At 43.3% G+C, this 15,138-nt stretch overlaps 2 protein-coding genes across 3 annotated transcripts; both read left to right on the forward strand.

Annotated features, from left to right (window-relative positions):
• Positions 1-264: 264 nt before the first annotated feature.
• LOC108110967 (protein bowel) lies at positions 265-12,617 on the forward strand. 2 transcript variants are annotated; one of them, XM_017220266.2, is made up of 4 exons: positions 265-347; positions 998-1,203; positions 8,143-9,026; positions 10,346-12,617. In XM_017220266.2, exons 3-4 carry the CDS (start codon positions 8,176-8,178, stop codon positions 11,727-11,729), a joined length of 2,235 nt encoding a protein of 744 aa, XP_017075755.2. In that variant the 5' UTR covers positions 265-347; positions 998-1,203; positions 8,143-8,175; the 3' UTR covers positions 11,730-12,617. The 2 variants fall into 2 exon arrangements, with proteins under 2 accessions (XP_017075755.2, XP_017075757.2); XM_017220268.2 differs by lacking the exons at positions 265-347; positions 998-1,203 and adding an exon at positions 7,427-7,721.
• A 439-nt stretch (positions 12,618-13,056) lies between these two features.
• LOC108110586 (neo-calmodulin) lies at positions 13,057-14,155 on the forward strand. Its single transcript, XM_017219683.2, has one exon. It carries the CDS (start codon positions 13,558-13,560, stop codon positions 14,002-14,004), a length of 447 nt encoding a protein of 148 aa, XP_017075172.1. The 5' UTR covers positions 13,057-13,557; the 3' UTR covers positions 14,005-14,155.
• Positions 14,156-15,138: the final 983 nt, after the last annotated feature.

The raw sequence follows: 15,138 nt of genomic DNA on the forward strand, positions 1-15,138 counted from the left end.
GCAGGCTTGAGAGTGATTTTTGAGGGAGCTTTAAGGCCACTCCTAACTTGAGCGTTTACTTCTTATCATAACATCTTTATCTAAGCTCTTGGATACTTTCAAAATCGTATGATATCAGTGGGAAGTATTTACTATCCAACATTTCTCCCTGTGTACTAAGCTGGTTTTCCTGCTCCCGCTCGCTACTCGTCGGATGTCTACCTCTCTCTTTCTCCGTATCTCTTGGCTCTCTCTCTCTGGTTCCATCCGAGCCCAGTTCTCCGTGGCTCAGTCTTCGAGAGTTGATCGTGGCTAACGCACCTGCGCGCGGATCGCTGGTTATATCTGTAGGAAAAGTGAACTGCATTGTGAGTGCCTCTCGCTCTATCTATCTGTATCTTTCGCTTATTGAGCGGGCCCTGTATGTGTGTGTGTGTGCGCAAGTGAGTGAACTTGTTGCATCGCCAGTTGCCTCGAGAAAAGCGCTTTTCAACTGCAACTGACTCTGTGTGTGGGAAGAGTTTGGGACTACTTGAGGAGCGAACTGGTAGCTGCACTGGCTTCAGCTCCTATTTCAAACAAAATGTAGAAAAACACATTTCAGCTGCCGTGTATCTCTCGTTCTCGCTCGGTTTTTCAGTTCGCTGAGGCTGAGGTTTCGGTTCGGGTTTTTTCCTTCGGTGTTGTATCTGTGAGATACGCGACACACAGTGTGTTTGTGCGCGAGTTGTACGTGGATTTTGGGCAGAGAAAAAAACTACGTGGTTTGTGGTAGCTGACTGCCGTTGATGCTGCTGCTGCTCCCGTAACCGCCCCCCTGCCGCCCCCTCTGGCCCACCCCCAGGGCGATCGTGCCGTGATTTGAATCTTAAAATTGTCCCACTGTGTGCGTGTTTTGAAATACATTTACTTAGTAGTGCGATCGCGTAACGCTGGGAAATATATTTTTATAATTAAAAATCAAACTTACAAAAAAACGGGAAGGATATCTATAAAGTTTGATTCGTTTAATTCACAGAAACTTAACAGCAGAAAAAGGAGAATACAATTCAAGTGCTACTTAAAAAATAAAGATAAAATACATAAAGAACAATGCCAAGCATCTCAGTGCTTAAAAACTAACAAAAAGCCATCAGAAACTTGTTCAAAAATACTTCTTGGATACTTGAGGCCTGCAAAGATAAAGCCCAAAGAGCCTCGGGCTTTCTTCTGTTTAACCCACAGGTAAGATTCCGCCAAGAACAGGCCCTGTCCACTAAGAAGAACGCAGAAATTCCTCAGCACTTATTTTTACTTTTGTGTTTTTCTTTTCGAGTTTTTTTTTTCGTTTTTGGCGTAGGGCTAGCTAATTATTTTTGTTTTTCTTTATTTTGGTATTTTTGCGTTGGCCAAAAAGGCAGCGAGTACAAAAATAACGAGTACGCAGATAGAGAGGGAGAGAAGACCCGAGATATATCTCAAAACCTGCTCCGCAAAGAGAAAGAGACGGGGCGAGAGGCAGAGAAAGAGAGGGCAACAACGTTGGCGGTTGGCGGACTGTCGACCGACAAGCGGCTTCCACTACAACTGCATGTGCCACTGTCATTGCCACTGAACTCAGTGTGGTGCCGCACAGTCCGCAGTGGAGTTGAGCCAGCCCCACCCCCTCCACTGGCTCGCCCTCCCAAACCACCCCCTCACCCAGCCCCTCAGTCCATTGTTGTTGCTGCTCTTTCTGTGGCGCTCGGCCCGACTTGGGCCTTTCGAGCCGGACTCGAAAAAACCTTCGCTTGGAATTCTGGGGGTCTCTTGAGTCTACTCTCGATGAGGGTACCACGATTTCGTGGGGGATTTTGTAGGAGACATCAATTACAAAGTAAAAAGTTAAAGTATCTTTATGATGGAATACTGGGGATTAGTTCAAATATTTCCGAAGAAATCCTGTATTTACTATAGATAAGGTCAAAGTACCTAGAAAGATCTTTAATATAACTTTCTTTATTCATTATCAGCAGTCCTTAAAATATATTAATAAAAAGAGTATTAGAAGAAGCGTATCAGAACCAGGGTTTTCCTCGTGTTTTTTTCCACCTCTGTTTCTTTTCTTTGTAAACCAGTTCACTTGCCAGTGGCCACTGGCCGCTCTCGCCGTCTTCTTCGCTCCTTCTCGGGTTGGAATCCGGTTTTTTGGATTTCAGTTTTTGGTTTTCAGTCGTGGTCGCGGTCTCAGCTTGGCTCGATTCAGATTCGGAGCTCGACTTGGGCTTTAATTGTCCAGAACGTGTGGCCAAAGAGGAAACGCAATTGCCGCAAGCTTCTGTTGGGTTCAGATACTGATTCGGATTCGGATTCGGGTCCAGCCTCAGCCCCGTACCAACATCATCATCGTCATCTACATCTCTTGATTTCTTTTAAATGCTTTACTTTTTTCCTCCATTTCATTTTCTTTTTTTTTTCTGTTTAGTTTTTTAAGTTTTTTGTAAAACGCCTCCCGCGCTCTCACAGTCTGGGCTTTTCTCTTTGGTTGCGGTTCTATAAAGTTATTGGCTTTTGTTTCGCCCCAGTGGAGATCTATTTTGGATGTTCATTGTCTTGGTTTATGGGCCATTCGGTTTGTGTCCAAAAAGATTTTTAGCATAAGAATGGGAGTACCATAAAAGTTTATTGCATTTTGCCTCTTTGGGTGGGTTTTCCTCTCCGACTTCGGTTACCAACTATTATTTTACTTTTCGGTTGCACCGGCAGCAGGGGAAAAACGTTTTAATTGCCTTCTGGCAGGAAAATCGAAATTAATTAAAATCGTGACAAAATAACCGATGAATTTTAGTTGGCCATAAAGCCGTGGAACAATGGCTCGTTAGGGTTTTGCCATATTCGGCTTTAAACGGGAATGGGTATATGGCCACGCCTGGTTTTGGCACGTGTCTATAATTCACCTGACAGACCAGTTCAGTTATTGTTGTTCTGGAACGGCGATCATTGATTTTGATGAGGAAATTAGACGTTGTCTGCGGAATATGAATATTTGATTCTATTAACGAAGTCAGACAGCGGAAAGGTGATCAAAACTTTACATTTAAGACTCTGGGTTGGGCTTGAAGATGAGATCGAAAATGATTAGATTGGGAAATAACTTTTCTATTGGCATGGATAAACTTACCTTTTAATCATTTGAGATAATAGTAACCATGTTTCCACTACTTTTCAGTTAATAAATCATAGCCTTAGAGTCTCCACACTTATTAGCATAAACTCTTCTAATAAATAAGAATGGCCCCTTTGAAATAATCAGACAATAGACTGCCTGGAAAAAGTAGCAATCGCAGTAACAAAAGATCTTAAGAGCTCTATTCAGGGGTGAAATTCTTGAATGGATTTAGTTCGAATGGAAGGAGCAGCACAATATGCCAAAGAAATTTATGAGCAGATCGGCTTAGCATACAAAGTGGATTACGGCAAAGGGATTAGTTTTGAGAGAAGTCAAAGTTAAGCCGAGTATAATTCAATTTCTAGAAAGAACTTGTGCTAATCCGAAAAGATATTATCACCAATCTATCTCTAAGACAGTATCCCCCGTACAGTACATCCTTTTATAATAACAAATACCTGGCCATAAACTTAAAACATTTTCAATTTATGCTAACGACCTTATCAATCCTGCTGCAGCTGCATTCCCGAACCCATAAAACTTCATTAGCAGTGGCTCGCTCTCAGCTTTTCCCCGCGAAATTAGCAAAGCTTTTAAATTAATGGCCAGCACACAGCGAGTGGTTGGGAAGAAGAGTGGGGAGCGGGGTTTTGGCCAGCACTCCAAATGTGTAAATCTCATGGATATTAATCAAGAAAATTATAGACAAGGCAGCCAAGAAGGAAGATCGCCTGCCTACCTCGGGAGCGAAAAACAGCAAGAGCTGGCCAACTTGTTTTCCACCATGGGCAATGATTATGCTAGATTTTTAATAGCTTCGACTATAATCTCAGATGCTGCTCTTGGGCCCGAAAGGGTTTTCAGATTAACGCATGTGAAGTGCAGGTCTCTTCGGTCTTTTTTTACTGCGTCCTCCTCTTCGACTATAATTATAAGTCTGTCGCGTTTTCCCTCCTCTCATTCGTCGTCTTGATTATTAGCTACCCTCACACACACACACACATGTGCAGATACACACGGAGGAGGAAAGAGTATCCCGAAGGGATTAAAAAACACAACCTGGCCAAGAGCAGATCTCGGCGACCCTTTTCCATTCCTTCACCCGTAATACCCATTCCCCTCCTCCGACCAACTCCTCCCACCACTCCACTTTCCTTCGTCATCGTCTTCTGGCTTGTTTGTTGTTGTTGGCTAGTGTTTTGTAAGCAAACTGAAGTGCATGTGGGGACCGGCAAGCATTCGGCCCAGAAGATATGGTCAGAAAAGGAGGTTTACTGATGGACTGAAGAAGTACCCTAGAAGTGATGGGAGAAGCTTGATCGCTCGTGATTCATTAATAGAAGAGCTGATTGAATAGAATGCTGGGTAAATATGTCCTTAGTCTTGTTGTATAGGTTTGTAAGCTGTTAACATCGAGATACACTATAAACAGATTAGTGTATCTTGACGTTAAAAGATGTTAAAAGCAATAGATATTCAGTACTCTATTCAATATTTTAAGTTTTAAGCTAAAACGTAGTCGCTCGAATGGAATGATAGATCGTTCTTCTCGCCCTGAGTAACCTGATATACCCCTTTTAACACCTAAGTACTGGGCAGTAAGACGCATGGACATTTCTAGCCATCGTAGGCCATCATCAGAGGGACAAACTCGCCTCCTCAACTCTCTGCGTTTTCTATACAAACACCAAATCCGTTTGCCCAGTGTGTCTGTGTGTGTGTGTTTGTATATTTTTCTGTTTTTTTTTTTATCAACTGAAACCTTTTCACTCTGCGCTGGGCCCTGGGTTTCTGCTGGCCTCAGTTGTTTACACACAAAAACCCAGCAAACGAACCGATCCCGGACCCAGAAAGCCAAGAAGAGGAGGAGGGAAAAAGTGGCAGCCAAATTGCTCCTCGATATCTTTTATTTTCCTCCCAGCAGTAGTTGGTCTTCTGGCTCTTTTTATTATATGTGCGGTACAGAGAGAGAAATGGGTTGGAAGATCTGTAATTGGTGTTCTTTAAGTTCTATCTGAAATTAGGTCACTAAAAGCTAAGTCACCAAACCTATTTGATTAACAATCTCCGTTAATGCTTAGTAGATCGTTTTTGTAAATCAAAATAAATCATATAGCTCTATGGTTAAGATCTATGTTCTTTATTCTATCTGTTAAAGCTAATCGACCTATTTATTAACAATCTCTTTTTATTTTTGTAAATCAAAATAAATCATATAGAACCCCTTAATATTTCTCTCAGTGCTCCCATATTGGAAACTTTAAGCCTTTGGCTTCATTTGCTGGGCAACCGTTTGCGCAAACGTCCCGGCATGTCTGTGTATCTGTGGATCTTCGAGTACGAGTATCTTTGTATCTCGGCATCTGTATCTGTGCGCGCAACTCTCTCTCAGTACTTCTACGGCAGTCGGCAGTCTACGTGCCGTCGCTTTTGCTGATGATGTCCATTATTTACATGGATTTTATTTGTTTTTCTTATTTGGCTTGACTTTTTCAAAAGTGCCGATGTTTCAAAAAAGATAATGAACGCCCGATCGTACATTGTATGTGCACAGGGTGTGGGGGCAAACGTGGGTTCGGGCGGTCGTAAATGCAAAAGTGAGGAAACAAACCCTAGAAAAAGTACCGAGAGCGAAAAAACAACAACATATATGTGAAAACCCAAAACGGGTTACACTTCATTTTTTCGAGGCTACCAGAAGTACGTGAGCCGAGATCGGAGGGGATTATCGGGATCGTAATCGAATGAGATATTACGGGGCCATCGCTCATCTAAGGCAAAGGGTCCGCTGATTATATCAACAGGCTATGTTGGGGGTTTGATTAGAGCCCCGACTGTGTCGTAAAGGGATCAGATAAGTGCTTTATTGAATCCAATATAGATAGAATGCCACAGATTATCAGCGAGGGCAGCAGAACTAGCCTGGGTTGGATTGGAACTGGAATTGGTAGACGTATTAGCCAATTGGTATCTAATAAAAGTGGGGATTACTGTGGCATGTGCTTCTGATATCTCAGGGGGGATAAATCAGATTATCAGTTATATGATTTTAAGTTTTATACCTATGTTGTCAAATTTATCTCACGATTATAATAACTTTTCCTGATTTGGAGCACGATAAGAACTACCCACGTCTACATTATTAATTAGGATTTTCTTATATTTCCTCCACTTGAACTCCCCAAAGTCATGCCCCGAAAACACCTTAACAATGAAATGCTCATGATCAAGTCATGGTCTCAGCTACTTTATAGGGCTAATCTGACAGCAGACTCTCCAGCCAGACAATTCCAAAATAATTTCCAAAGATAAGACCCACTTCTGAGCTAGTCATCCGAAAATAAAGAACGGTTTCTCCAACAATGGGCGCCTCTTCGGTCTTGGCCAAGCTTTTTCTTAGCCAACTTTGACCATCACTTTGCCTGAAGTTGGCTGAATGTTAATGTTGATCTTGATGACGTTGCAGCATTTTGCATTAAGACCAAAACCCACTGGGACAGCAGAACGATTCTAGCAAATGATAAGCAAAACTGTCATTGCACCGACAGCAGGGTTATTTTTTATGCTCTCTCGTCTCTGGGCAACTGGTTATAAATTTAAATGAGGAGAGAACACTGAGAAAAACAGGGATTTCATATTAGTATTCTCTTAAAAGTTAAGATACAAGACGACGCCTATTCCATACTCTTTTTTGTTCTGTGCACAGCGCGAAGATGGCAGCAAGAAGCGTTTGCAAGATGGGGCCACAAATTTTATGGTCCGGCCATCATTGTGATCATTATTATCTGCATTATTTTGTTATTATCGTGATGATCACGTTTCGTAGCCCCTGACAGTGCCCCTGCCCCCGCTCTAGCCGCTGCCGCAGCCCCTTTCTTTCGAGGCACTCAGAAGTCGAGGCTCCTGTTGCGTAAATCCAGTAAGCAGTCGGTCGAGTTCGGTTCGAGTCATTTACCAAAACCGACGGCAACTTGGCTGCCTGCCCCTGTATGTATGTATATGTATCTTTGTATTTGTAGCTGTATCTGTATCTTTGTATCTGTATCGGAGAGTGCCGGGGTATCTACCGATATACTATATATACATACATCCAAGTGAGAGAGTGTGAGTTTATATCGTTACTACTGTGCTGCTTACTCAGACCCAGAGGTTCGGAGGCAGGTTTTTTAGACGCACAATCTTATCTAACCTGCGCACTGGAAGCACCCGATCGCGGTGCCAAACTGCGACTCGTTTTCAGTTTAGTTTCACTCGCCGTCGTCGGCAGTCCGCCGTTGATAATAATAAACAACAACAACAAAAACAACAATAACAGCAGAACGGCAACAATAATAATAAAATTCATATGGAAAAACACAATGCTAGGCCATAATGTGATAAACTGTTTGGTTACCCTGTGAAAATATGGTCGAATCATCTGGAAAATTGTTTTCTTTTTTATTCTGTGTTCTTGCTAATCACGTTCACGTGGATAAACTCTGGATAATCAGCTTCGAAGTGATGTATTTTTCATAAGCAATCTCCGTTTATTTGCCAGTTTAATGGAACTAAAGCTGTTTTACTCCCTGATAAGAAGTGCAAAAAACAAATTTAAAGAATTTGGAGTGAATTAAAAGTGAGTTACAGCAGGTTGAGATAAGGGGATTTTTTTCTATATTTTGTGAAATAAAAGGAGAGAGTAGATGTGCATCCTCACTGTTAAGACTTATAAAAGATATATTATTAGTAATTAAGAAGATATTGTTGAAGATTTTAACAATAAGCATCCTAAAACGAAAGCACTTCTGTTCTGTTCTAAGCCATCATCCGAATATAACCCCTTAAAACCAGTCAGCTTAAGCCTTTGTCATACCCCGTACTACCCTGCGGACCATAAAAATACAACGTGGAAATAACTGTTTATGGCACCTGGGCCGCAATTAAGATAAGCCCCGAAAACGAGAGCCCAATTAAGCCAGCACAATCGTCTACTAATTGTTATTTACCACCACCCTTATTTTATTTTCGGTTTTTCTGCTCTGCCCTATCTCCCGCAGCTCCAACGGAATGTAAAGAGCCCCTCCGACATAATGCCCACGGAAAGCTCATCCAGCGAGATCTCCGGCGGAGGAGGCGGTGCTATACCCATGCTGCGACCTTCCCGGATGGACCAGTTCATGAACTCGATGGCGGCGGCAGCGGCAGCGGTGGGTGGTGGAGGTGTTGGAGGCGTGGCGGATAGGAGTGCCGGAGGATCGGATGGTGGATCCCAGAACGGCAACGGCGATTCGCGCAACTCATCGGCCAGCCGGATCTCGGCGTATGAAACACAGCTGGCCTATCAGCAGCACTTGGCCGGACTCCACGGACCACCTCCACCGGCACCACCGCCGCACCACCGTGAGATCTCTGCCTTTGTCCCGGTTTTGCCCACCGGAAAAGTTCGTCCCGGTAGTAACTCCAACTACGAAATTATTGCCATGATGGCGGATAAACGCAAGGAACTCGCCCTTAGGGAAGCTGCTGCTGCGGCCGCAATGCTAGGCAGAGGCCCAGGAGGTCCCGGAGGCCCTGGCGTTCCACCTCCTGGAGTTCTGTATGGACCAGCCGGAGTGCCACCTCCGCCATATCTCACCGGACCGGGTCCTTCGCCCACAGGAGCCGGAAGTTTCCCATTTCCCCCTGGAGCAGCCGCCGCCGCAGCTCTTTTCCCACCTGGTCTGGGTCCTGGAATGCATGCAGGACTCGACAGACGTCTTCTCAGAGCTCCTGGCCGGGCTTCACGGCCCAAGAAACAGTTCATCTGCAAGTTCTGCAACCGACAGTTCACCAAGTCGTACAATCTGCTCATCCACGAAAGGACCCACACGGACGAGCGGCCCTACTCCTGTGATATCTGCGGCAAGGCGTTCCGGCGACAGGATCACCTCAGGGATCACAGGTGAGTTGGGACAAAAACACACGCAAAAGGGGGAGTATCTGCTCTGGTAATGGCCATTTAGGCCTGCAGATATGTTTGCTTGTGATTGGTATGCGAATCGAGGAATACCCTAAGTAAGCTGAGGTATTATTGTAGACTAGATAGTGTTAATAGCTCAATGATTTTGTTTTTTTTTAAGATAATCAGAAGACTACGAAACTGAAACTATTTTTATAGGTTGGCTGTAACAGGTTCTATAAGGAGATGTCGATTAAATCTTCTAAAACATTCTAAAATCATCGGAGACTTTAAGATTCAAGTGGACTATTCCAGGAAATTCTCAGTCACAACGACGAATTTTTCCTACCCCAACCCCAAACGAATTTCCCCTCATAAAACGACACCGAAAACAGAGCTCCTCCGCCTGCCAGTAAAACTCCATCTTGGCCAAAGAGTACAACACAAAGTTAATTAACTCGGTTGCTTTCCTTTGGGGCTCCTCCACCAGCATTCAAATCGAGGGATGGCCAAGGGGTTGGGGGCCATATCGGGTCTATATATCCCGATGCCGATGCCGATGCCAGGCAGCAGGTCTCCAGCATCCCGACTTCAATGTGTCGGCCTGTCCGAGCGTTCTGTCTTTTGATCGTTCGGTATCGGTCCATTTGTCGTTTGTTTGCTTTGCCGCGGGGCTAATTCTTCTTTTTTTTTTTTTACTTTTTTACTTCACTTTTTTGACCAGAAACGCGCCGAGCATGGGAGAAGAATCTCGGGTCCCAGAGCCAGAGACAGAGACAGAACCTGTTTTGGGTTTATATTTTTATACTTTTTTCACCAGCAGCTGCTGCCTCCGATGCGAGGCGAGGCGATGCGATGCTGAATCTGAGACTCCGGCGGTGATGGGGACTTTAGCTTTTAACTGAGGCTGCTGCTGGCCAACAACAAGTGGACGCCATTGCCAAGATGGCCGCCATAAACATAAAAAATTAATGCGAAGCGATCGCAGCACCGAACTCTAGATACCCTATAGGTTATGAGGATGTTCATGGTTTTTTTAAGTTAAATGCTAAATTTTAAATGTTAAGAGAGTCTTCTTAAGGCTAAGGAAAACTTTTGACTTCATAAACTTGATATTACTTTATACAGCTTAGGTCTATAGTATCTTTCGTTAGGGTATCCAAAGTACGTATATCAACGAGATTAACCGCTTTGGCAGCGGTCAAGTTAAATTCGCATTTGAGCAGAGATAACTGTCAACTTGGCTACCAATTGCAGCTACCAAGAAAACGCCCACGCAGTAGCAATAATGACTTTTCCCTTTCACCTTTTCCTTTCTCCAGGTATATCCACTCCAAGGAGAAACCCTTCAAATGCACGGAATGCGGCAAGGGCTTCTGCCAATCGAGGACTTTGGCCGTCCACAAGATCCTGCACATGGAGGAGTCGCCACACAAGTGTCCAGTCTGCAGCCGTTCATTTAATCAGCGCTCCAACCTGAAGACCCATCTCCTCACCCACACGGATCACAAGCCCTACGAGTGCTCCTCGTGCGGCAAAGTCTTCCGCCGTAACTGTGACCTGCGACGTCATGCCCTGACTCACGCAGTGGGTGAGGTCAATTCCGGGGACTACGTGGATGTGGGGGAAGAGGATGAGGCCAGGAACTTGAGTGGTGATGAGGAGGACTCTCTGCTGGAGGTAGACTCACCGCGCCAGTCGCCAGTTCACAATTTGGGTGACTCAGGAGCTCCTGGAGAGAAATCGGAGTCCGAAAGAATGAGACTTAAGCGTAAGGCAGCCATTGACCAGGAGGAGAGTGAAGAGGAGTTCGATGACTTCGATGAGGAAGAGGAGCTTCAGGATCTTCCCAGGGTTCATGACATGGCCAGGGAAGAGGACGAGGACTTTGATCCCGAAGATGAAGAGCAGGCAGAGGCAGCTCTGGTGGCTCGTTTCCAGGCAAGTAAGGCAGCAGCGACTTCGCTTCCATCCTCTTCAGTGGGCTTAGTGACCAAGCCGGAACGTCAAGGAGTGACTCACTGTCATCATGAAGGCGGCGAAACCTACACAATGCGGCCACATGGGGAAAAGCATCTGGAAGAACCAGGCAACTCCGGCTTGACAAGCCTACAGGTACCACCTTCCTTTGTAAGGTATCCGGCACCACCAGGAGCAGCTGCACCACCACCACCACCAGGAGCTCCGCCACCGACCCACCAACACCAAGGACATCCACACTTACTACCACCCAACGGAGATCCCTATTTACCCATTCTCCACGTCCGCCGCGACTTGCACCACAAGAGCTTGAACCTTTCAAAGGGTGCACCACCACCCCCACACACGCCACCCACTATAATCACCCAACCGGAATCGAGTAAGCCACCCAACCAACCCTTGCATTCTCCGCACGAAGCTATGCCCAGCTTTTTGGGTTCGATTCCTATGAGAAAGAGGATTCTGCCGGCACCGACTTTGGACATGATGGATCCACACCACCATCCTGTCTTGGGTCAAAGGACCTTCGTGGATAATCCTAGTATATATGCTCTGAATATGTCGCGACATCCACCCAGGCAGCTCTTGGGAAAACCACCGAGTACAGAGACTAGTGGACCCGCCTCTGAGAAGGGACCGCCGACAGTGGCGCCACCTGTGCCAGCTCCACCACCTGCACCACCCAGGAGAACAGGATTCAGCATTGAGGACATCATGAGACGCTAATACAGCGCTGAAGAAAACTTAGTATACTATTACGCCTGTAGAAGAATTTGGAATCGAGATAGGAAACTGATTAGCAGTCTTTAGTCTTTTGAAATCTCTTGGGAAAGTTTGGAAACTACTTGCTGTTTAATATAGCATGCTTTTAGGCAGCACTACACGTGATTTCAAATCAGAGGAGACTTTTTTACGTCATCCTTAAAAATCTTGTAAAAATTGTTAAAATTCCAGCTAATTGGTAACATGAACCTTAATGGCATCAAAAACTAAACAAACGAGGCAATCGAGGTATTCCCTATTTGGACCTACAAGTACATAAAACATGATTTAGAGTTAGGTTTTGATACATTTTAGTACAATGTCTAGGCAAGGCAATAAACCTAAACTAAGTTAATTCACAGTTACACCCCTAAGCGATACTTGTAAGCGAAAAGAAACTCTGTTGTTGCATTTTATAGAGCCACTATGTGTTAGGAACCTAGCGTAAATCTGCCCATTTTAGTGCCTAAGCCTTAGTACGAGAGTCTATCGATTAGTTTTTTAGTGTGTGGCCCAACACTAAGTGTTGCTGTTTGAGTGAATTCCAATTTTTTATTTATGTTTCCTTATCCAGTAAGCTAATCTTAATGAGTTAACAAAATCGTAAACTGACTTTGTTGTAGGGAAAAAATGGTTGAAAGTAAAAGTTAGTGTAAAACAGAGCATAAACAAATCAAACTACAAGCAACATTCCAGTTGAACCTTATGTAACTAGGCCTAGATTGTAAGAGTTTTGTAGTAGTTAACGTAAGCAGCCCTAGAATTCCATGGTCTTCCTTCAATTTTAAATGATTTTATTCAAACGATAGCGCGTTAGTTTATTTCAAATAAAGATTGCATTAATATTGAAAATTTGGTTTGCGTTTTAATCCTAACTGAGTCTTAATATAGTTTTGGGTTTCGATTCGCTAGAAGAATGCCAAGGTTTCCACTTTGCTTAAAAACACTTTTGATAGTTCATTTTAAACAGAGAGATCGATGTCCAGATTTCTTGCTGTCTGATGGAAAGGAAGGGATCTGCGTAGAGTTATAAAAATCCACTGACTCACTCGCATGAGGCCATCAATCACAGACGGCGGTAATAATACTTCAGGCACGTTTCGAGGCCCCTCCCCGACCTCCTAGACACGACAGTTTGCGGTTTGTGGCAACGCCTTTAACATTGACTCAAATCGACACAAAATCGGTGGATGGGGCTCGAATCAAAGTGCACCACTCGAACACGTAGAAAGTTCAATTAAAATGCCACGCAAATTGTCATCGCTGCCAGTTGGAGTTGCCGGGGTTCCTGGAATTTCCTCAATGGGAGGAATACCCGCCCAGTTATAGTCCCCCACTGGTGACATCAATTTCTGGTTCAACTATAAAATAATTCGCGTAAAGTCGCAGAGTTTCTCCGTCGGATGATATCATCTTGGGTCCCGAAAAGCACGTGATTTGATTGCCAAACAGTGCGTGAGAATGCTCGGATATTACCGAAAAAACGTATTATCTTCATAAAAAATGAACTTGATGTGCGATAAAGAATAAGTCCATGTGATTACAAAAGTCTCATTATGAAATTGAAGTATTATAATAATATAATGATGGCTATTATCTAAACGCTTCCTTTAAGCAAATAAGCTAAATAAACGTTTTTTATTTTTATAAAATAAATTTCCATCAGAGATACCACATAGTTTCCATTCGTAGGACTCAGAACTGCTTCTCATATTCAGCTGACAGACGTCTGGTTTGGAAACGGAAAAGTTGAAATATTTATAACTTTTGCCTTTATTAGAAGCCTAGCGTGATGGATGAATTGAGTAAGGATGACCAGGAGCTGCTGAAGGACGCATTTAAGATCTTGGATAAGGAGAACGAGGGAGCCATCACCTCCAAGGAAATAATGCAAGTGATTCGCTTACTGGGTCGCCAACCAAACGAATCAGAGGTCATGTCCATGATTAATGAAGTGGACACGGATGGTAACGGATCGATTGCGGTCACAGAATTCTGCAATGTGATTCTGCGCAAGATGCGCGACACCAGCAAGGAGGAGGAGTTGCGAGACGCCTTTCGTGTCTTCGATAAGCAAAACAATGGGTACATCTCTGCCACCGAATTAAGGTCCATCTTTATGGCATTGGGCGAACACATAGACGACGAGGAGTTGGACGAAATGATTCGCGAGTACGATTTGGATCAGGACAACCACATCAACTTCGAGGAGTTCGTCAACATGATGACCTTGCGTTAGTTTCCAAATACTACACATTCTACACTAAAGGAAATTGTTTGACTAGATTGTTCGAAATTTTTTATTATTTTATGTACATATCTTATACCGTTAAGCCGTTCTTTTTGGAATTACTGAAATTAATGCGAGCCAAAAATACATTATATCTGTAGATAAATGCGTTAATATCTTATTTACTTTGATAGCAAAATAGCTACAATAAAAATAAAGCGAAAAGTATATAGAAATCAATCTAATATTGAAGTTTATTTTACTTGAAATATAAAAACCTTACTTTATGGCCGCCTAGAAGGCGTCATGATGGATCACGTACTTAGTACGACTTATTGCCGCAGCAGTATATGGCGCCACATTCGGGATCATTTCAACCGTTGGCGCTTTCAACGGTAGTTCCTAAGATAAACACGCAGCGCCACTAAGACAAAGGTTTTTTCAATTTTCGATGCTCTTTCGACTAATTTTATTACCTCCTTCAGCTATGAGTTACTAAGTAAATATATGTGTTATTACACACAAAAATTTAAATTATTAGGATAATTTATGGATAATACCTTTTATTAGCCTTATAAATAGGACCTTTAAAGGAAATGTTTATATTGCCTTTTCCCAAATTAATCGTAATAAGACAAGTATTAGGTGTGTGAATCATACTTCTGGATTTAAAGTAAATCGTCTGAAGTTTGTTTATATACAAAACGATAACCCTCCATTAAAAACGATAAAGATCTTATCAGAATTAGTACAAAACTCATTACTTTCGTCTCCAGACCATAAAAACTTGTGAATCCGCTTTATGTAAGTATTTTAAAAGCCACGATAAGCCCTATTGATAAACCTTAATGTAAAATATATTGCTTTAAATTGTTTTAAATTTATATAACTATGACATAACATTGTACCGAACAGTAAGAGATATCAATAGCAACAAAATTTAAAAACTAACAGTAATTGATACTAACAACCAATTCCACACTTTGGTAACATTTGGTCGTGGCTTAACAGATCCACAAACCACCCACAAGACCGCCGACTGTTACCCGGTTACCAACAGCAACAGGTCAAGTAACCGACTCTGTTTTGTGGTTGGAAGCCAAAGCTTTGGCCGCTGCATTGGCCACTTTTAGCATTTCGGCC

The sequence above is a fragment of the Drosophila eugracilis genome, unplaced genomic scaffold, assembly GCF_018153835.1.
Source record: "Drosophila eugracilis isolate 14026-0451.02 unplaced genomic scaffold, ASM1815383v1 contig_2152, whole genome shotgun sequence".
Taxonomy (NCBI): Eukaryota; Metazoa; Arthropoda; class Insecta; order Diptera; family Drosophilidae; genus Drosophila; species Drosophila eugracilis.

Bases quoted from the DNA above. Each gene is read 5' to 3' on its own strand.
- LOC108110586 (XM_017219683.2), top strand. From the start codon at position 13,558: ATGGATGAATTGAGTAAGGATGACCAGGAGCTGCTGAAGGACGCATTT.
- LOC108110967 (XM_017220266.2), top strand. From the start codon at position 8,176: ATGCCCACGGAAAGCTCATCCAGCGAGATCTCCGGCGGAGGAGGCGGT. The intron at 9,027-10,345 runs GTGAGTTGGGAC...TCCTTTCTCCAG, and splicing joins GATCACCTCAGGGATCACAG to GTATATCCACTCCAAGGAGA.